The sequence below is a fragment of the Pantherophis guttatus genome, chromosome 2, assembly GCF_059756535.1.
Source record: "Pantherophis guttatus breed Tessera chromosome 2, ASM5975653v1, whole genome shotgun sequence".
NCBI lineage: Eukaryota > Metazoa > Chordata > Lepidosauria > Squamata > Colubridae > Pantherophis > Pantherophis guttatus.
The window spans coordinates 69,944,469-69,966,155 of record NC_142064.1 but is presented as its reverse complement, the minus strand read 5'-3'; the positions used below and the strand labels follow the sequence as shown (position 1 = coordinate 69,966,155).

Here is a 21,687-nt window from a genome sequence, read left to right as displayed (position 1 = left end):
AGCACAGAGTAGGTAGATAAGTGAAAAAAAGTTCTCTCAGTTGCTGTCAGATAAGAGGATTTTCCCAATGCTGGAGTGTATACGCAGCGTTCCAAAAAAGGATATTCAGGTAAGTCAATGTCCAATTTGGTCCTTCAGGTCTTCCAATAGTGTCACTCTAACTAAGTCTATCCACTTTGCTGCTGGTGGGAGTTAGGACCGTGCTGAAAAAAATGGACTATTATGCCCATTGCAGTGCCCTCCCCCACAGTCAGGTGATCAAAATTCCATACTACAGCCTGCCTGCAGTTACCACGCAGGGGCGTTTCAACTCCCCCTATCTGCCTATCTTCCCCTATCTCCATCCTTTGGGATGCCCTGCATTCCATCACATATTTCTGCACACACACTCCACTGCCATTGCCCCCTGTTTCCTACAGATGACCTTGATCATCATCTTCCTCCTATTGCTGGATCAGGATCCAGTGCTGAGTGAGGTACATGCAGTGGAGGGTGGAGGATGATAGGGTGCCAGATCCTGGTGGTCTGAAGAGAGCTTGCCAGGCCCAGCTGGAAGGAGGCAGAGAGGATAGCGAGACATGGCACTCTCTGTCACCAGGTCAAGCATAAACCTTAACCCACTCCACGATCACTCCACTAATGGCAGGACAGTTCCAATCCAATTGTGGTCATAGGTTTGAAGATTAGCTATAGCTTTAGTTCCTAAAGCTCCTTAACTTTTATTATTTGGTTTATGGGACTTGGAATCCAGCACAGTTTGGCCATCCTGCCTATGATTTTGCCACCTACAAAATCACAGTGTGACCCATGTTAAATGCCTGTTTACCCTGGCTTTTTTGTGGTTTGTATGTTAGCTGTGATTACAGCTGAACTTCAGTAGTTTAGTTCAATTTAATCTCTTCATATGTTGTTGAGGGCAAAACATAGATGAATTTCTAAAGTAGCTGTTGAGAAGATATGTGGAAAAGTCTATGGAAAACAAATCTTAGACCATCTATTCTAGCCCATAGAGAATACAGTAGCACTTAAAACTTTGGGAACCCATTTTTCAATATTGCTACATAAATAGTATAATCTAAAACATTGTCTGTTCTCCATGCAACTCCTAAAACTAGATAAAGAGAACTCGCATAAACAAATGGTGTACTCCATCCTTTCTTTACTGAGGAAAGGATACAAAGCTATGTGTGGCAAAAGTATATGAACCTTTGTTTTCAGTAACTGGTGTGCTCTCTTGCTTAGCAGTAACTGCAAACGAATGTTTCCAATAACTTGATCAATCCTGCACATGGGATTGGATGAATTTTAGGCTTGCCCTCTTTATAGAACAGCTTCAACTTGGAGATGTTGATGGGCATCCTTGCACTTCATGTCCTTCTACATCATTCTTGGATATTATCTTGGCCATTCTTACACATTAATTTTCTTGGTCTTTAACATTCTTTGGTCTTATGACATATCTTTTGAGTTGTTGTCTGGTTGCATGACCCACTTTCTCATGAGCTTCAGGTCATAAATAGATACTATGACACTTTACTATGGAATTTGCTGATACATTTCAGGATTCATAGTTTCATCAATGATGGCAAGATGTCCTGCTCCAGAGGGAGTAAAGCAGGTTCAAAACCATAAGAGTCAGTTTGGAGTAGTGGTTAAGATGCTGGCTTAGAAACCAGGAGAGTGCGAGTTCTAAATATCCCTTCATCATAAAAGCTGGCTGAGTGATTTTGGCCAATCATTTTTTTCTTAGCCCAACTCACCTTACAGGCAACAAGCTGGGGGTAAATAGAAGTATTAGGTATATTCACCACCTTGAGTTATATTTAAAAAGGTGGGATAAGAATATAATGACAATAACACTGCCACTACCATGCTCCATAGATGGGATAAGGTTCTAATGCTGGAAGGCAGTGTTTGCTTTTTGCCAGACATAATACTTTACACCTAAGCCAAAAAGTTCAATTTTAGTCTCATCCATACATAGCACATCCTTCCAATAGCCTTCTTGGCTAGCCACATGAACTTTTGCAACTGTAGATGGGCAGCAAAGTTCTTTTTGGACTCTTCTTGGAACCCTGCCATTCACACCATTGTTGTTCAGTGTTTTCCTAATGTTTTTAACACAGTTATTTAATTTGTTTAGATTTAGAACTGGGTGGATAATAGATCATATTTTAAATCATTTTCATGCAGAAATATTAAAAAATTACAAGGGTTCATAACTTTTAAACAACACTGTATATTACCAAAGCTTGGTCTAGTGGAAACCAGGAGATTCCCATTTTAACCATGAAAGCCATCTAGGTGACCTTGGGACTGTCTCTCCCAGCTCATCTCACAGGGTGGTTGTGAGGAAAACAGGAGAAGAAAGGTGTATTGGACATGTTTTCCACCTTGAGTTATTTGTAAAAATAATAAAGGGATACATACATACATACATACATACATACATACATACATACATATCAATGAATAAAAAGTAAATATAACTTGATATGTTTCACTGAGGCTTTCTAATATTTTCTCCAAGTATTTTAGGCATAATATGGTTTTCCATACTAGCATCAATTTTAAATGGTTAATTTTAAAAGTTATAAACTTTTAATTTATCTCAAAGCAATAGTATTACTTTAGACCGAAACAACTTCATTTGATTCCTCTCCTGTCTTAGAGACATTGGAATAATAATTTCAGATTAGCTAAATGTTTACCATAAGAATTATTGCCTTCTTCAAGAGACTTCAAATGCCGACGCCCATTTTGTGTATATGTTTCAACCGCACACCCAGGATTTAAACATACCATGTGAAAAATAGTGCAGGAGTAATTAAACATGATAATTCAACCATCAACTGGGAGGAGATGTGAATGATAAAGATTGTTATTGAAACTTTGCTGCATTTTTAAAATTTCTACAATACTATTCAGTGTACAGGTTTCTTTGCAGGTAATTCTTGTTTACATAAAAATGGCTCCAAGGGAGATGTGAAGCTTTATTATATGCTAAATGAGAATTAAAATTCTGTGGCCAAGCATTTCAATTCCAATTAAAAATCTGCATTTGGAGTCCCAAGCAGAAGTAATTATATACATTAATAAAGCTTTAGGAAAATATATCAGTTAAAGATGTAAACATGATGTTGAATTATATTCCTTAATTATGGAATTAAATATTAAAACTGGGATTTGGCAAAGGGAATTTTTTTTTTATATAGAGGGAAACAAATTTCATATTAAATGGAGTGTTCTTTACTGATATTCAAATGTCTTCATAGATTCAGGATTTTATTATTATTTTATTTTGAAATCCTTATTTGCAATCATGAATACAAGAAACTTTTTTTAAAGATATATAAACATGTTCCAGTACTATACTTTAGCACGGATGTCTATTATGGTTTTTTTTTCCAGTTTAAGCACAGGAACTTTATGAAGACACTTTATTTTAATTACATTTCATTTTGTTCTTCTAAATGGCTAAGGGATGGGTATGGTTGTCACCCACCATCTTTCCCAGGGAGATAGATTAGGATTAGATGGGTTCCATGGCTGAAGAGCTTGGTTTCTCCAGAACAGCAACAGCCATATTGTTTCTGTTCCTCATTCAGTCCCAGGATGATATTATAAGTGCTAAAGTAAACAATGTAATTCTAAGAATTTTCATTCAGTTTCTTATTCTACATTCTGTCTTAGAAATAAGCCAGAAAATTCCTAGTCTTTTTGTAATTTGTTTTTAGCCCCTCTGTTATTAACTAACTGTCATTGAGAAGCTAGCTGTGATTGTATGCTAGTAGAAATAGGAGAACATGTTGTGTCATAAATATTTTGATGTATAAAGTATAAATCCCAGGGGTGAAATCCAGCAGGTTCTGACAGGTTCTGGAGTACTGGTAGCAGAAATTTTGAGCAGTTCGGAGAACCGGTAACGGAAATTTTGAGTAGTTTGAAGAACTGGCAAATACCACCTCTAGCTGGCCCCAGAGCGGGGTGGGAATGGAGATTTTGCAATATCATTCCTCCAGGAGTTGGGAGGGAATGGGGATTTTGCAGTATCCTTCCCCTGGGGTGGGTGGGAATGGAGATTTTGCAGTATCCTTCCCCTTCAAAATCCCAGCAAGCCACGCCACACCTGCCACGCCCACAGAATCGGTAGTAAAAATATTTGGATTTCATCACTGATAAATCCTATTGATATATAAAATGAAGTATGTCTATAAAGTAAAAAAAGTTAAAAGCTGCAGCAGAGCTCTATAGCTTGGAGAAAAGTAAATATTTGTGATAATCAGAATGAAATCCCACTGAATTCAGCTGTACTTACTCTGAAGTAGGGTGGAACAGCAGCTACCCCCACCAATACAATCTTCATATGTATTACACTAAAACTTACCCAAACATAGGCTTTTAATTATGCTGGATGAGAGTTATGAAAATTGTGAAAAAATATCTCTGAAGGGCATCATATCGGGAATACAATCGCATTCTAAGTGTGTATGGGATCATGAGTCTACTTATGTAGGAGTAAACCCCACTTAATTTGAATGTTTTTCTTTCAAGCAATCTTATCTATCAAGAGTGGTATTGTGAATGAATGTTAATTTTAATTCAGTGTCAGCATTATCTGGAATTCCAATAGCTGCAAGGATACAACTCAAATGCAAGTTGCCTTCATTCAAGAATCAGAAAAAAATAGCTTTGGAAAACACAAATAGACTAGAACCTAAGATAAATGGGAAAAATATGGTGATAAATTACAGGTAGTCCTTGCTGCCTTGTTTAGTGATTATTTAAAGTTACAACACTGGAAAAAAAAAACACCCATCCTCACATTTATGACTATTGCAGCATCCTGTGATCACATGGCCACCACTCTTGTGCATCGCAACCAGCTTCCAATAAACAGGATTAATGAAAAATATGGAAGCAAAATCGCAAATCATTGTCATGTAATGACTCACTTATTGACTGAATGGGAAGTGACATTGCAACTCCATCGCAGTCATGTGATTTTCCACTTAGCAACCATGGTGCTTAGCAACAGAGTTGCTGGTCACGATGATCACTAAGCATGAGCTACTACACTATTATTTACATCTCAAAATGATTTGTTAGTTATGCTTGTCTCTTTGAAATGAGGTCATCTATGCTGTGAGGATGGTTGTAACATGTTAAGGTCAGACTTTTGCACACCCAACACTTGGCTTCAGGGTACAATTCTCTGTGTTTGTTCTAAAATAGAATAAATGGATAAATCAGTATCAAATGCCGTGTAACTTTCTTGTTGACCGCTTGTTATACACAGGCAGGCTCTCCACCCTGTACAATAAAATGTACACTCATAAAGCCATACAGAATTTTAGAACAAAATGGAGGCCCTTTTTAATTTGAAATATCCCTGTCTGATTACATCTTTCCTTAAAATGAAAGGTCCTTGGATTGGGAAGGACAACAGATTGGAAAAAATATTGTCTACCAAGAAGTGGTTGTAATTTAGCAACTTCAGAAAGATTGTTGAAGATAAAGAAAAAGCTGAATATTTTTAACTTCAGCTGTTCTCATATATAGGTTTTGATTTGTTTTGGCTTGCTTATCACATTTTATTTAAAACATACTTTGCAGTCTGTATTCTGCAGATCGTTTTAAAAATGTGCCTATAAGAGCTTTATATGGTTTTGAGACACAGAGCATGGAAAATTTCTGTGGCCTGTTTCTCTTTGACTCATATAATATATTTATATCCCTCCCTTTTCCCATCCTGGAGTTCAGAGCAGCCTACTGGTCCCATAGAACAGTTTCCTTGTCAATTCTTCACTACCTTTTAGTTCAGGGTATCTAACCTTGGCAACTTTATGACCAGTGGACTTCAACTCCCAGAATTCCCCAGCCAGCCATGCTCTGGGAGCATCAAATCTGGGTGTTGAAGTCCACTGGTCTTAAAGTTGCTAAGATTGGACACCCCTGCTTTAAGTGACATATGGCAAATTATTGGGGCTTAATTAGAAATTCAGTAAGTTCTCTTTCCCCATTTTGAGATTCAGAGATAAAATACCTTTCTTAACTGACTTTCAGGTTATCCTGTAGATTGTGTTGGGGGAAATTCCTATTCCTTAGCTGCATTGTTCCTTCCCAAACTACAGTAGAACCTCTTGTCACGAAAGCTTATGACCATGACCAAATCAGGTTCCAACCCAAAAATTCACAAAATTTTTGAATGTGGTCACGAACACATACTTGGGTGGTGATCAAACATGGCTGAGGCCGATTTCCCCCTCCACGCCATTTTTTTGTAAGCGCCAAATTTCCTGTTGTTTGTTTACAAACAACAGCGACCCACATGTGGCCGCTGCATTAATTTTGGAATTAACCATGGCCTCTAATCAAGTGAAGAGTGGTAATTTTGATGAGAAGGTTTTAAAGAAAATTGAAATCAAAGTGAAGAAGGAAATTATTGAAAAGTATGAGGGTGGTGTGGGTGTTACCGATCTTGCTGCAGACTACAAGAAATCAAAGTACGATCTCAACTATTTTGAAGCAGAAAGAGGCTATTAAAGTAGCTAATGTTGTAAGGGGAGTGACAATGCTAACCAAGAAGAGGCCTCAAGTGCTGGAAGAGGTGGAAAAACTGTTGTTAGTATGGTTGAACAAGATATTCTTAAAATACGGATTTCAGAATACACAAGCAGGATAAGAAATTTAAAGCCTCATGTGTTTGTATAGGTTAGCTGTAGACTTCTATGTAAAGTTCAGTGCCCTTCCCCAAATTTGCAGGTGGGTAAACTTGCAGATGAATTGATAGTCTTTCTGAAAGATGGAGAGCAGAGTTAGATATGAGGTAGGCCATAACTGTATTTTATTTTTTAATAGTTAATTAACCTTGGAGCAGCACATAGGTAGTGTGATCAGAACAGCACAAATATCTCTGTAGAAAACATGTTATTTTTAATCTCTTTTTGGTACCAGGTGGGAGGGCTGAAAATTAATGGAGGATACGTTTGTTAAGACTAGCCGAACTTTTTTGTGATCTTGACATGTCCAAGCAACAAAGCCAAAAATTGCACTTCTTGAAATCAAGGTCATGGGCATTGAGAGATTGCAGACTTGGAGAATCTGCTGTATAGATGTACTGTATGAAAGGTATATATAGGATGTATTTCTTCTGGCATTGTTAGCTTGAGGTGGAAACTAAATGCAGCCTAGTAAATAAAACAGAGATACAAATGGTGACAATATCACCATGCTTCTTATTTGTGAAATAAAGATTGCAAGGAGTAATTTTATTATAGGGATGTATGTGTATATACAGGGCTTTCATAATTACATAAAGGTGGAAATTTCCTGGTTAACAAGCGCAGTCCAGTTCTGTTTAGGGTGTGGTGGGAAAGGATCAGAGTCATCCAGCTGGTTGTTCATCACAAAGCTATGAATAAGCAAGGGTGCTAGAAGGTGAATTGTCTTTTTAATGGCACTCTATGAAATGACTCGATGGATGGAGAAAAAACAGGCAAAGAGAGAGAGAGGGAGAGAGAGAAGCCTACATACTAGGCTTGGAATTAATTAAAAGTTAGACTTAATTGATATAGCTCTACAGGAAATGCCTCTAGGTAGGAAGCTGAGGAGAAATGGTTAGTGGGCTTGGAACTGACTGAAATCATTATACTTGAATAAAGGCTTGAATAAAGAAATCATGCTTAGAGTGCTTGTAAAGTGCCTGTTGAACAAATAGCTGGGGATTATATGGCTGGGCTCATTTTGAACCAAGTTCATTTCTAGAACTAGTTTTCCAGATGAAATTTGTTCCAGAGCATATGAAGTAGGAGCTCACACCTTCGTTTAAACCCCTTGCAAAGTACTTTTCATTTGAATTAACAACTAGATTTAGGGAGGTGCCTGTTCCTCTTCTCCAAGAGTGAGCAGCTTCTTCAAGTAGTAGGCACAACTGCGTAATGACATTGATCTGTAAAAATAAAATTAAAAAGAAAATATCCAAAATGTCACAAGATTTCAGCAATCTCACTTGCACAATTCCATGTAGTAATGGCAGTTGTGCAGGATTTTGGCTTTTCTCTAATCTTGCAAGATCCCATATGAAAAATCTTGTGAAATGTGGTAGGCTTGTGATATTTTGCTTATTAAAAGAATTATATAATGTTTAATTTATTGACTTCTGAAGATACGATGTAGAGGTGTGCTGGGTGTTATACTGCCGTGTTCCATTTTCCATCACAGGGTGGATTTATATGTGATAATACAGACAAAAATCTTCTATTGAAGGGTTGTATAAGCTAGTTTCAAGACTGAGAATTATAAAACAGAAAGCATGGAAACCTTGAAGCTATCCATCAACAGCTACCCTAGCACCTGATCAGCAGAATGACCAGGAGCCCAATGTATCTATTCAGATTTCTCAACTTACAACCATAATTGAGCCCAAAATTTATGTTGCTAAAATGGTTGTTAAATGAGTTTTGACCCATTTTATTAGCTGTGTGAAAAATGGTCATAAATCATAAGCCATTATTATAGTATTTATTATAAGTATAAATACTTCTTAAAACATAAAATATAAAATTGTTTGGATCAATAACTAGATTTGAACTTGTATTCTCTTCCTAGTATAGCACTTCCTTTGTTCTTTCCTTTCCTTCCCATATTTCTGAATTTATTTGAATTCTAAAGCTAACAGATTTGAATGTACATGTGGATTCAAGCCTTGTTCTTTCAGTATACAGTACAGGTAGCAATGATTAGAAAATTTCTGATTTATTTATTTATTTATTTATTTATTCATTCATTCATTCATTCATTCATTCATTCATTCATTCATTCAATTTTATGCCGCCCCTCTCCGAAGACCCAGGGCGGCTCACAATACACTCAAAAAATCACTATAAAAACACTTAAAAATTAAAAACATTAAAGACATTAAAACCCATTCACACCATTCATGGCCGGATCTCGTCAGATTGCAAAATGAGATCAACGGCCCCAGGCCTGCCGGAAAAGCCAGTTTTTCACCGCTTTTCGGAAGGCCAATAGAGTGGGGATGGTCCGGACCTCAGGAGGTAACTGGTTCCAGACATCTGGGGCAGCCACAGAGAAGGCCCTCCCCTGCGGGCCCGCCAGCCAGCATTGTTTAGCTGATGGTACCTGGAGGAGACCAATTCTATGGGATCTTACCGGTCGCTGGAAGCTATGCGGTAGAAGGCGGTAGAAGGCGGTCTCGAAGACTTCCTCTAATTTTATCACCCAATGCTTCTTGACAAAATGGATCTAGTATTAGCTACTCCTACTCCAGGACATTTCAAACATTGAATTCAGACATTGGCTGAATTCATACATTACACTGAGCTACAACTTTTCAGTCTTGGTTTTTGGAATAATTCAGTGTTCTTATTGGAGTGTTTTAAAGCCAGGGTGTGATGGACAAACAATAAAAGCTTGATTCATAGTATTTGTTAAGCCACAATGAATGGATTCTCACATTTTGCTGCTCTTAAAAAAAACTCTGAATTGTAGCCTAGCACAATATGTGAGCCTAGTTATTGTTTCATGGGAATTTATACATATGAAGCCAGTGTATCAGTAGATCTGGTTCTAACAGGCATATTTATATTGATGCATTGATTTTTTTTAATTGTATAAATTAAAGTATAAATGTGTGTCATTATCATGTATAGTATTAAACAACCAAAGAGATCTGTCAAAAAGAGAAATATTTTCTACATTAATTTGCTAAGCAGAATTATGTCCTGTATAGCATAATTTAACAGTAATTACAAATCTTCAGTTGATAATATTTCAAGCTTGACCTTGGTTAATTGCATTGACAATTTACATTGTTTTTCTGTTATTATTCATTTAGGGACCAGACATCAATATACCCATCTCCTTGTGAATGGGAGTATAGCTGTAATTTGAACCCAAGGCACTTTACAGGAAGTGCATTAAGAAGACTGAAGCCAGACCTTCCCCAGGTATGTGTTAATACATTCAGAGGTTAATACATTCAATAGTTTCAATTAACAGTCTGAAACAATAAAGAGAGGAGTTGTAGTTCTACAATTATTATTCCAGGATCCTTTTAATTGTAAAAAATTCTCTAGGGCAGGGGTCCCCAACTCCCAAATCTTAGTCCAAGGACCGGCACCAGTCCGTGGCATCCCAGAAACTGGTCCACGCTAACAAGTGAAGCCCCATCTGCAGGATCAGGCATCACGTGAAACCATGCCCACTCTGGTCCGCGGAAAAACGTTTCTCCCTGGAACCAATCCCTGGTGCCCAAAAGTTTGAAGGACACTGCTGTAGGAAATATACATTAGTATATCATGTAGTCTTGACAAACCATATCATAAATTAGTACTCTGGCCATATTTACATAATGAAGCAAATCCTTTAAAGGGTTTAAGAAAAAAATATTTTCCTATTTAAACAAAATCAAAGTAAAGCTATCTCCCAAATTCTTATCTAAGGTACTTCTAAAGAGCAGGTAGGTTTTCTATGCATTTAATTTTATATATTAAAAAGTAAAATGATGTATGATGGCCTTAGTTATATTCTTGAAGATGATTTGCAGTACAAATTTTCCTTTTAGGCAGGGAAAAGAGTATAGGGAGAGGGCAATAGGTAATTACAATGAATATAGGAAAATCTAAGGTGATAGTATAAAAATCCAAAAATGCTATTCTGTGCAGATACTGTAATTCTTGACTTACAACATTTGAGCCCCAAATTTCCTTTCCTAAGCAAGTTAAATGAGTTTGACCTATTTTACACTCTTTCTTAAGTGAATCATTACAGTTGTTAAGTTAGTAACATGATTGTTAAGTAATTCTGGCTCCCCCCAGTGACTTTGCTTGTCAGAAGGTTGCAAAAGATGATCACATGAACATGGGAACTGGCATAAATACATGCCAGTTGCCAAGCATCCAAATTTTGATTATCTGACCATGGGGAACACCCTAAGGTTAATAAGTGTGAAAAATGGTCATAAAACGCTTTTTCAATGCTGTTGTAACTTCAAATGAATGGTTATAAGTTGAGGACTAAATGAATGGTTATAAATTGAGGACTACTTGTATATCTGTATAGAATCCAATTGAATTCATTAGCATTCAGTGGTCATATGACCTCCGTGGAGAAAAATGCATAGTAACAGTGAGGAACCTGCGTTGCTGATTTATAAATCATAGCAGCTAAACCAGCATGGCCTGGTGGCAAATTCTGGGGCACTCATGTTTCACGTGAAGATTCTGCCAGGAGTTACTTTTCCCATGTTGCATCTTTCACTACTATCATGTTTGTAGTTACTCACATTATCATGTTACTTTCATTTGCCACTGTTATCTTTAACAAATATATGCAGGCAGAACTGAGGCTTTAACCCTGGTCATCCAGTACGCATGGCTGCATTAAGTATTTCCAGTGGGAAAAACAGATTGGTAGTGACAGATAAGTTGGTTTTACTGAATTCTCTTGTTATAGATGAATTTGCCAGCCACTGAAAAGAAGATTTCTTTCTCTTGATTAAACTCTGTTGAAAGTAAACATTTTGATCAAGGTCATGTGCTATTTTCCTTTGAAAACATCTTTTAGAATAGGCCTAATATTTTTGGAAATTTATGTCAAAGAACTGAATTTGTCTTAAGTATCACTAACAATAAGAAGCTGTGAAGAAAAAAATGCAGAAAAGTATGTATTTGAAGCAAAAAGATGTCATCTCGAAGTAGATTTATACCCGTCGATTGTATTTGAATCAAGCTGCTGCATATCCATAAACTGTTGTTTGTAAATTGAGAGCCAGCAGTTGAAACAAGTGTTGCTTTTCTCTTAGGTTTAATGGTGGACTGCATCTCCATTGATTCTATATATGGTTATTGCTAAGCCAAGAGATTTACAAATCTCAATGTCCTATTCTATTTAATATGAAGATCATTTATTATTCAAATTCAAAATTATTATTCAAATTTCTATACCGCCCTTCTCCTTTCGGACTCATTTAGTTAGTAGCTGGGACCAAATCATGGCCTGATATCCTGAAAATGAGTAAATACAAGTTTTTATTATAGGTTTATTGATAACCAGGGCATTTCATCCTTGCTAAGTATGCTTTCCCCCCAAAACAAGTTCAGAAAATTTTAACCTTGTACATAAGAAAGAAGAGATAAACTTTATAATGCAATGTCACAATGAGATGTGCTTCTGATTATTTGGACATGTTGAGGCACTTTTCCTGGACAGGTATTGGGAAACAAAGAAAAGCTTACCAAACCTTGGTTTACACCATAAAGTGGATTTTAAAGGAGAATTCTTGGGAAGTCCTCCTCATCACTTATTTATATTAAATTATTTGTGTATACTTGTAAAATTCTGTTCATTGAAAAAAGAATTTATTCCAGATCAGTGGAATATAAAACTTAAACCGAAGAGAAATGTAAAGAGAGGCAATCCTAAAACATTAAGTAAACATTGTTCTGAATTATATTATATGGATTTTACATTGCTTGATCATCCAGTAAAATGCAGAATTCACTGATTGGTTTTTAGAATGAATTGCGAAGTTCACATCTCATTGGCAGTATGTAATTCATTGATGCTGCTGTCTTCCTAAGTAGGTTGTAACAATGGTTTGTTTGTAAGCTGCTCTGGGTACAAAATGTTTTTAAATACAGTGCAACACAAAATTGAGAACATGGGGGACAGGGTGGATTTGATTTAAATCAAGTTGATTTAAATCACAATTTAAATCATGATTTAAATCATTAGTAAAATGGCTTGATTTAAATCATAATTTTTAAAGAGCAACTGTCATCTCTGCTACTCCTTTGACCCACTGTTGACTCACCGATAGTCCCAGTGTTGCAGAATATACAGCCTCATGCTACATAACTAAGCTCCATTTCATGCTGAATAAACTAAATTATTTATGTATCTTAAATAGAAAACTATCATACGATAGATTTTTACCCCAAAAGTTTTTATTAAAATAAATTAGATAAAAATAAAAAAAAATCCGATTTAAATCAAAAAAATCCGATTTAAATCAAAAAAATCCGATTTTTTTTTTTAAATCATTGATTTTTATCCACCCTGATGGGGGAGATGTTTCTCTCAAATCAAATTGATTTACCAATAAAAATGCTCTGCACTAAAAATGGATATTTGCAATATGGAACGAGTAGTTCCGTCTCTTTATTGTAGGGTGAGTTTTTTTGAAAGGTTTAAAAATGAACTGTCTGTTCTGTCTCACCTCTGCCATTTTTATATGCAAATCTTAAGAAATGAAGGAATTATTATTTTAAAAATTTGAATAATTGGCAACAGTCCAATTTTTAAAAAAAACAAAATGTAGATTTTGTTTTTGCATTATGAATTTTTTAAAAATTCATTGGCATCTTAAAAAATGCAGGTCACATCACTCTTTTAAATTTTATTAAATTATATGTTTAAGTTTTATTAAGCATTACAATTGCAACTATAAAAACAAATGAAAACTTTTAAAAAGGGGTTCAAGCTGCCTCTCAAGAGAGACAAAAATATGCAGTCAACTTAATGCCCAGTCACAGGGCCATAAATTCACCTCTGTTGAAAGAGTTAGTACAAATAAGATTTATTCATTGTCTGCGTTCTTTGGAAAGAGAACTCATAAAATAATTTTAGAACAGCAATTCCTAACTTTCCTTATCCCTTGTCAGCTCTTATTTGCTGTTCCTGGTTTAAACCAAGGTTCACATGGCAAGCCATATGTTTTATCATAGATAACATATGAAACATAATTATCTGGCTATGTGTATGAACTCAGAGACAACTATATAGTAGTAGTAAAAAAATCTGTCCATTGAGAAAAGGGGAAGGAAAAAAAAAGCAAATGATATTTCACTTCCTTTGAGTGGACTAAATTTTGAATTCAAGAGTATGTGGTTGTGACTCAAGTGACCTCAAAGGCCTCCTCTTTAGTTGCAACATTTTGTTTTAAAACAACAGCCTTTCCCAATCCCTGGAATTCCCACGGCCTTCAGTCTTACTGGCTGGCAGTTTTGAGAGCTATGGTCTTATTGCATCAAGATAGTGCCAGGGTGGAAAAGGTTGCTCAAATGGATATAAATGGAATAATCTCCATTTTACATGTTTTTTCTATACCCTGTAATGGTTGAAGTAAACATTTTGTCTCTGCACCTGAAACAAAACTGAGCATATATTATCACTATTGTTATTGTTGTTGTTATACGTATTAATAAGCAGAACAAAATGTATTATTTTCATCCTGTCTACCAATTACTCATTTTTATTGATTAGAATAATCTAGGAATGTAATTGTGATTGCCTATGATGCAAACCAGGAACAACTTAAGAAAAAGCCATGTAATTTATTTCATACAGTATTTTATTGTTTAAAAAACATGCAATGCTTCTCAAACATTGTGTTACTTCTGCCAGAACAGAACCTTTTTTTTCCTTACTGACTGAGCAGTTGAATAAGATCACAGCTTTGTCTGGTTTCAATCTCTGAAAGTAAACAAGGTACTCACTTTGCAAACTGATTATTACTGGAAACATCTGAAATACCATTACACTAGGCATACTTTCCCTTGGAGATTATTTTGCACTTCTATAAATTGTTGCTGAGGCGGCCACACCAGTCTAGGAGCACCCACTACTCCTCAAAGAGAGCTGTAATCCCTACATGAGTTTCAATTACTGTTTCCTGTATTTAGGGCACTACTATTATTTAATTTGTCTTCTCCATATTATTCATAGTTATTTTTATTTTTTTCTGTTCAGAGGGGTGGGGGAGATGATGCGGAGAAATAAAAAAATCTAACGTTTTGTTTCTTGGCCTGCTTTTATTATTGGAAGTACACGTTGTTGCTGCTATTATCTCCATCTCCTGGTTTTAGGACTTGAAATGTAGACAACTTTAATTCTTGTTCTTTACACACTGATCTTTACACCACCAGTTTGGACTGATGACATTCCTATCTGATGGAAAGTTTAGTCATTGAAAAAATAAACATGTTATTCCCAACCTCACCAAGAATTTCTCTTTCAGTACTTTTCATTTTTCCTTGACAGTCTCCATCTCTTCTATTTCTCACTTGCTAAAACCTCTTCCAACCCCAGGACCTGTGTGTCACTTTCTGTTTCCCAGGTCCAGTTTATCTAAGATTTGTGAAATACTCAATAGAAGCCTCTGTGTGCCTTCGAGGCAGTTTTTGACTCCTGGGGACTGGGCAAGTCCCTGCAGTTTTCTTGGCAGGTCCCAGATGGTAGACATTATCAAAGCTGAAACTTTCAGGCAACTCCATAGGAAAGCCCTGGTCCTCAAACAATTAGAATTGGGCTTTCCTTCCAAATGGCTTAAACACAAGATTGCAGGCCCAAGGCTGGAGGTGAAGGAATGTAGCTTTTCCTCATGCCCAGCATCAGTGCACAGCATTAAAGGCCTACTCAAGCGCATAGGAATTTGTTGTTCTGACCCTCTTCTCCTACTTCTCTGAAATGGGCTTTTCCACGCTTTTCCTAACCGAGCTCTTGTTTTATGCAGCAGCTTAATTTCTTCACAACGGCCCCACCCCCCCAGTGTATGTGTCCGTGTGTGTATGCGCGTACTTGCGCGCTTCTTTTTCTACTCTTTTTGTAACTCTTCCCTTCCCCCCCCTACCCCCCAATAGAAACGGAAGCGTTGGTCGAGTTGAGGCACTGAGTGGCTGCCGCGATTCCTCCCTCGCATCATGGGAGGCGTCAAGCGAACAATTAATGCCCTTGCCGGCGCCCGCCCCTCAACTTCCAAGAGGGAAGGCGAAATGTTGCAATGGGAGCAGCGCAGGGTTCCATCGGGAGCGAACCAATTGGTCCAGGAGGGGGGAGGGAGCAGGTCTGTATTAGCAGCCAACACCGTTTCCTTTCCCCCGTTTTTATCCTTCGCTGCTGTTCTCGGTGTCGTGGGAGCCTGTTTCACTCGCCTAGTCTGCATAGCGAACACGGGGGTGAAGTCGGCGCCACAGGTGCGCGCGAGTTTTTTGGGTGGAACCCCCCCCCTCTCGGCTCGGAATGGTAGCGGCGTTATTAAAGAGTGTTGCTTTGGTGTGGTAGTTGCGCTCAGCGAAGGGAACGGCTGGATATTCCGGCCGGGCGGCTTCTTGGATTTGTTGGGAGGATGGGATAAGGACTCCGGAGGCCAGAAGAGGAAGTTTTTGGGTTCTCAAAGAGTGCGAAACTTTTTTTTTTCGGGGTTTTTAAGGAAGCCCAAGAGTTGCTCAGGAATAGCAAGGCGCCCGCCGCTTTGTGAGCGTGAAAATCGGGGGAAGTGGGACGGCTGAAGTTTTCCCCGTAGCGGTTTCCTTCAAGGAACACTCTTGGAGATGCCGGTGAGAAGGAGCGATCGCTATCTGCCTGCTCGGGCGATGTTTTCACCATGGTTTAGGGTAAGTTTTGAAGCATCCTCGCCTGCCCCGTTTCCTTCCGATCTCTCATCCTCTCCTCGCCAGCTTCAAGAGTGGAATTCACGGACTCCGTCTGAATCGGTTTAAAATGGACCCGGGGCTTCCTTTGCTGCAAAAAAAATAAAAATAAAAAATGGAAATTACGTATTTTTGGTTATTGAAAACGATGGACGATATTAGGCGGCTAACTTAGGGCTGTTGATTGATTTTCCGGATACATTGCTGGGTATATTATCTGTGATAAGTCCATAGTGCAAGAGAGAGAGTTGAGGTTGTAGAATGGAACTTACGTACCAGGGTAGTTGCTATTTTGCTGGTAGTGCAAACATCCTTTTCTTTGCCCATGGTTTAGTTAATTGTTCTCAAGGTAGATCTGGGTGCTGTTTATCATCTGACACAATTGAGTGCCCTCAAGACTTACAACTCTCATTGGCCCCAGACATGAGGATTCAGAGGAAGTGTAATTCAAGCTTTAGAAGGGCCCCCCGGTGATAAAAGGCTGATATGGGTGATGTTCAGGTTTTGTTCCTTTTTGACTTCTGCACAAACACACAGGAGAGTGATTTTGCGTGTTATATTAAGACTGCATGCTTTAAACTATGATGAACTAGGCAAACAATTGTCAAACTTCACTAATAGGACAAAGTCCAGAGCCTTTTTGGACAAAGCCGAAAAGCAACTGCACAAGTTAATGGGATACGTGCACCTATTAATGCAAACACAGTGGGGAGGGAGGGAGAATTTGGCTGAGACTTATGTCAAACAGGACACTAAGCCAACTAAATTATTTTATACCTTGCCCCTTGTATGAACCCAATTGTAGTCTATGATTTAACAAGTTGTGCTAGCCTATCCAGTTTTGGTTCTTGTTTTTAAACTATGGTAGAACCTCCTATGACTTAATGTATTGTGCAGACATGTTGACAATGAATGTAGTGGTTCAATAGACATTTGAAATTATAGTATACGTTCATTTTCTGTAAAATTAGAGCAGTGAAGGTGGAAATAGGACTATTCAGATAAAATCCGAGGCATGGTTTATTTCTTGGTTCTAGAAAATCAATTTTTTATAAGTTCTGTAACATTTTCAGCATTAGGAGTGACTCACAAATTCGTCCAGGTAGCCTATGTAGTGAAGTATATCTTACTGTGATATACAAATTAATAGCACATTGGGAATTAAGGACCAACCTAAAAACATTTCTCAATCCCCTTAATTCAGCCTTAGAGTATTTTTATGACTTCGCAAGGTTGCAGAGATGATACTTTCAAAGAAAATAAAAGGTATTGTTTTGGCTAATTTTAGCCAGTTGTGAAAACACTAATGTTTTTTGAAAGAAGCAAAAATAAGAGCCAGGTATGGAAATAACATAAACTTTATCATTTTAAATTAAGATAGGCTAACTAGAAAGCGGGACTTGGTGGCTCAGTGGCTAAGACACTGAGCTTGTTGATCAAAAGGTTGGTAGTTCAGCAGTTCAAATCCCTAGTGCCGCGTAACAGGGTGAGTTCCCGTTACTTGTCCCAGCTTCAGCCAACCTAGCAGTTCGAAAGCACGTAAAAAAATGCAAGTAGAAAAATAGGAACCACCTTTGGTGGGAAGGTAACAGCGTTCTGTGCGCCTTTGGCGTTTAGTCATGCCGGCCACATGACCATGGAGACGTCTTCAGACAGCGCTGGCTCTTCGGCTTTGAAACAGAGATGAGTACTGCCCCCTAGAGTTGGGAATGACCAGCACATATGCGCGAGGGAAACATTCATTGCTGCTAACTAGATAATTTTTGGAAGCCAATATGCATCTGTTAATTTTATTCAAATATTATTGCGTACTGTAGTATTCAGTGCCCATGGTTGGAAGAAAGATGTATAAATTATTGTTCTGACAGCAGAAGTGAACTTCTTACTGTTCCTTTTCCCTATATTTATCATATTTAGGAACCGCCTATCTCCCTCATAGAGTGACTCTCGGTGGTAAGAGTGACTAATATTAATTTGTAAAATACTAATGCCTTTTCATACTCAGCATGAGTACGAAACTTAAAAAGTTTGTCAAGTGGTAGCATTTGAATTCTTGACCCGCTGCTTGTTGTCTGTCTCTGTCTGTCTCTGTCTGTCTGTCTGTCTGTCTGTCTGTCTGTCTGTCTGTCTCTCTCTCTCTCTCTCTCTCTCTCTCTCTCTCTCATCCAAACACATCCAAACATTTTGAATAGAACTCTGCATTTCATACTCTTAGCTAATACTAAACCAACAAAGGGATGAATGGCTTCAGGTGGTTTTATTTCATTTTTTAAAGTATCATGTATTATAATTTGCCCAATAATTGAAGTTATCCCTTTTCTGAGATGGCTATTATCTCTGGAGGTCTGTCAGTGGAGAAAATATGAGTTATAATAGTGCAAGACACACGAAAGTCAAATACTATGTGTTGCTTCAGCACAGAATCATTTGCAAGATTTTAAAATATGGAATCTTTATAAACGTGTAACATGGATGTAAAAAGTTCAGGTACCATATTCCTTATTGCTGATTTAAAGGATACTGATGAAAACAGACCAACAAAGTCTATGAAGCATTGCTCTCCCCAGCAGATATTGTCTACTTGTCATCCAATGAATGTAATACCAACGAGTTCAGAAAGGCTGTGGCCTGTGGCTTGCAATGTGGAAGAGCATTGCAGAAAGAAGGGGGAAGTATGTTTCTAAGGATCTGCTGTCTGGAGGCAGCCATAAGCTTCCTTTATTGAAGTAGGACAAGGTCTGAGAGAATGGGATTGCATGGGACTTATTTTCCTGGTTTATTATCACAATAAGTCTGGTGGAAGAGATAAGTACAGTGGGAAAAGAGAAACATACAACCAAATAACCCAGCAGTTGAATAAGGCCTTGGAGCAGTTCAATAGCTGTGCTTGTTTCCTGACAAATGCAAAATCTCGTTACACTTGCTAAAGCCTTTTTTTTAAAGGCTGTATCCAGCAAGTTATGACAGTGTCAGTAAACATCTGCCTCCTCGGCTGAGAGTTCACATGCTCTTTGCCTCAACTAACAATTGCAGGGCAAAGAGATTACATTGGACCGTACAATAGACAAAGAAGTCAGTGTCCGAGGTGGGGGGGGGGGAAATCTCAGAATTGAGCGAAGAGGCTTCTTGGGGATGCTATCGTTTTTCTCTCTTCAGTTCAATGGGTAAATTTGGTTCTTGTTCTCATTCTAATTCTGATAGTGTCAGATAACACAAATATAACTAAGCGATATGAGCTAAGGCTGTTTTTCTCTCTCTTTCCCTACCACCCTTTGCCACCTATTAATATGTGAATTCCTCCCTTTTCTGCAAGCAGAATATATCGCATTACATTTTGGAGATGATTGCTGTAGTAATGTAAATTATAGGTAAATTCCAACTGTGAGGGTAAGCATTGTGTATAAGGCGTACTAGGAATAACATCTGTGGGTTGGAAGGAAGGAAATCTCTTAAACTACAGACTTTATTCCTATTTTTCAAAGTGTTCAATTTCAATTTGTGGGGAAGATATAACTTACTGGGGGGATTATTTTATTAGTAAGTTGAAATCAAAGAACATGCAGGAATGGAGGAAGAGGAATGTATAAGAATTAATATGGATGATGGGAAGCATATACAAATTTACTATAGCATTATTGTAAGTGAAATTCATTGCATTTTGATCGGAAAAAATATGGGCCATCCTTGACTTGCAACCACAATTGAGACCAGAATTTCCATTTCCAAGGAAGGTGATGGTTAAATGAGTCACACCTGATTTCATTTTGTGAATCCAATTTCCCATCAATTTTGCTTGTCAGTTGTCAGGCTAGGAAGGTCTCAGACGGTGACCCTTGGTTGCTGCAGCTCATAAATATAAGCCAGTTACCAAATACCGGAATTTGATCATATGACCAACAATTGTAAGTGCAAGGACTGGGTTGTAAGTCATTTTTTTGGGTGACGTTGTAACTTCAAATGGTCGCTAAACAAATGGTTCTAAGTTGAGGATTATCTGTAAATACTGACTTGATTGGATTTTATCCCAATAATGAGTTTAGTTTATTCAGTATTTTATATGAAAGGAGGATTTTGGGAAATAATTTCCCTCTTAGTTTTGTACAGGTAGTCCTCGACTTAATGACCAGAATTGAGGACAAAATTTCCATTGTTAAGCAAGACAGTTGTTAATTGAGTTGTGCCTCATTTTACAATCTTTTTTTGCCACAGATGTTAAGCGAATCCTTTAATTGTTAAGTGATTCATATGGTCATTAAACAAACCTGCCTTCCCCTATTGCCTTTGCTTGTCGGAAGCCACTTGTGAATGTTACAAATGGGGATCCCATGACTCCAGGGCAGTGCAACTGTCACAAATATGTGCCAGTTGCCAAGTCCCCAAATTTTTGTCACATCACTGTAGGAATATTGCAACAGTATGAAACCCAATCATAAGTCACTTTGCTTGTAACTTCAAACAGTTACTAAATGAATGGTTGTAAGTCAGTGACTACCTGTATTACAGAAAAATAGCCTATTTTGATTTCTGCTGTATGAAAATAACCTTATAACTATCACTTCCTCCTAATTGGGACCTCAAACAATGTACAAAACAAGAAACAAAAAGAATATGTAATTAAAAAAAACCACATCTACTTGCATAACAATGAAAATCTATGAACACAAAGAATTCTATGTGTATGTGTGCTTATATACACATACACGACCTACACAGTGGTTATTTTCAATGTTTTGCATTGGCAACTTCTTAGATTGAACCAGGAGATAAAAACGTTTCTTATGAGCTGTATAATTAGTTTAAGAGTAGATATTCATTATAGATATGCTAAAAGTTTAATATTGCAATGTTCTTGTGAGTATTTGATATACTGATGTTTTTTTACTTTGCCATATTCTAAAATAATCATTTTTTTATTGTAGTTACACAAATATGGGAATAAAGATTGTGCCCAGATTTTCAGGTATTTCCTGGCACTTAAACTACAGATTAAAAAAAACAATTTAAAAAGCAATATTATCTCCTGTTTTCTTATGTTTCCTGTCTTAAAATGCATTTGGACAGTTGTAGCTGGAGGCTTTCTCACTAAAAGATGCTGTTTACTGTGTATTAGTTTTCTTTCATTTTTTGGCATATGTTGTACCAATAAGTGAACTAAAACTCTCTTTTAATATTTGCTGTATAAATGCATTTTTAATCTTTGCTTCCTTAATCTTGAAAGAAACAGAGTAGGTGT

General features: G+C 37.4%; 1 protein-coding gene across 3 annotated transcripts in view; it reads left to right on the top strand.

Annotated features, from left to right (window-relative positions):
• TJP2 (tight junction protein 2) overlaps positions 1-21,687 on the top strand; it is an 89,643-nt gene that overhangs the window by 19,109 nt on the left and 48,847 nt on the right. The window contains exon 2 of one of the 3 annotated variants that reach the window (XM_034410272.3): positions 9,860-9,971. Coding sequence is in view for 2 of the 3 variants with exons in the window: in XM_060690534.2 (XP_060546517.2) it covers positions 15,806-15,868 (63 nt within the window). In the remaining variant the exon portion in view is untranslated. Of the gene's footprint in view, positions 1-9,859; positions 9,972-15,672; positions 16,419-21,687 lie in introns of those variants that run through there. The other 2 variants (XM_060690534.2, XM_034410271.3) reach the window with 2 other exon arrangements.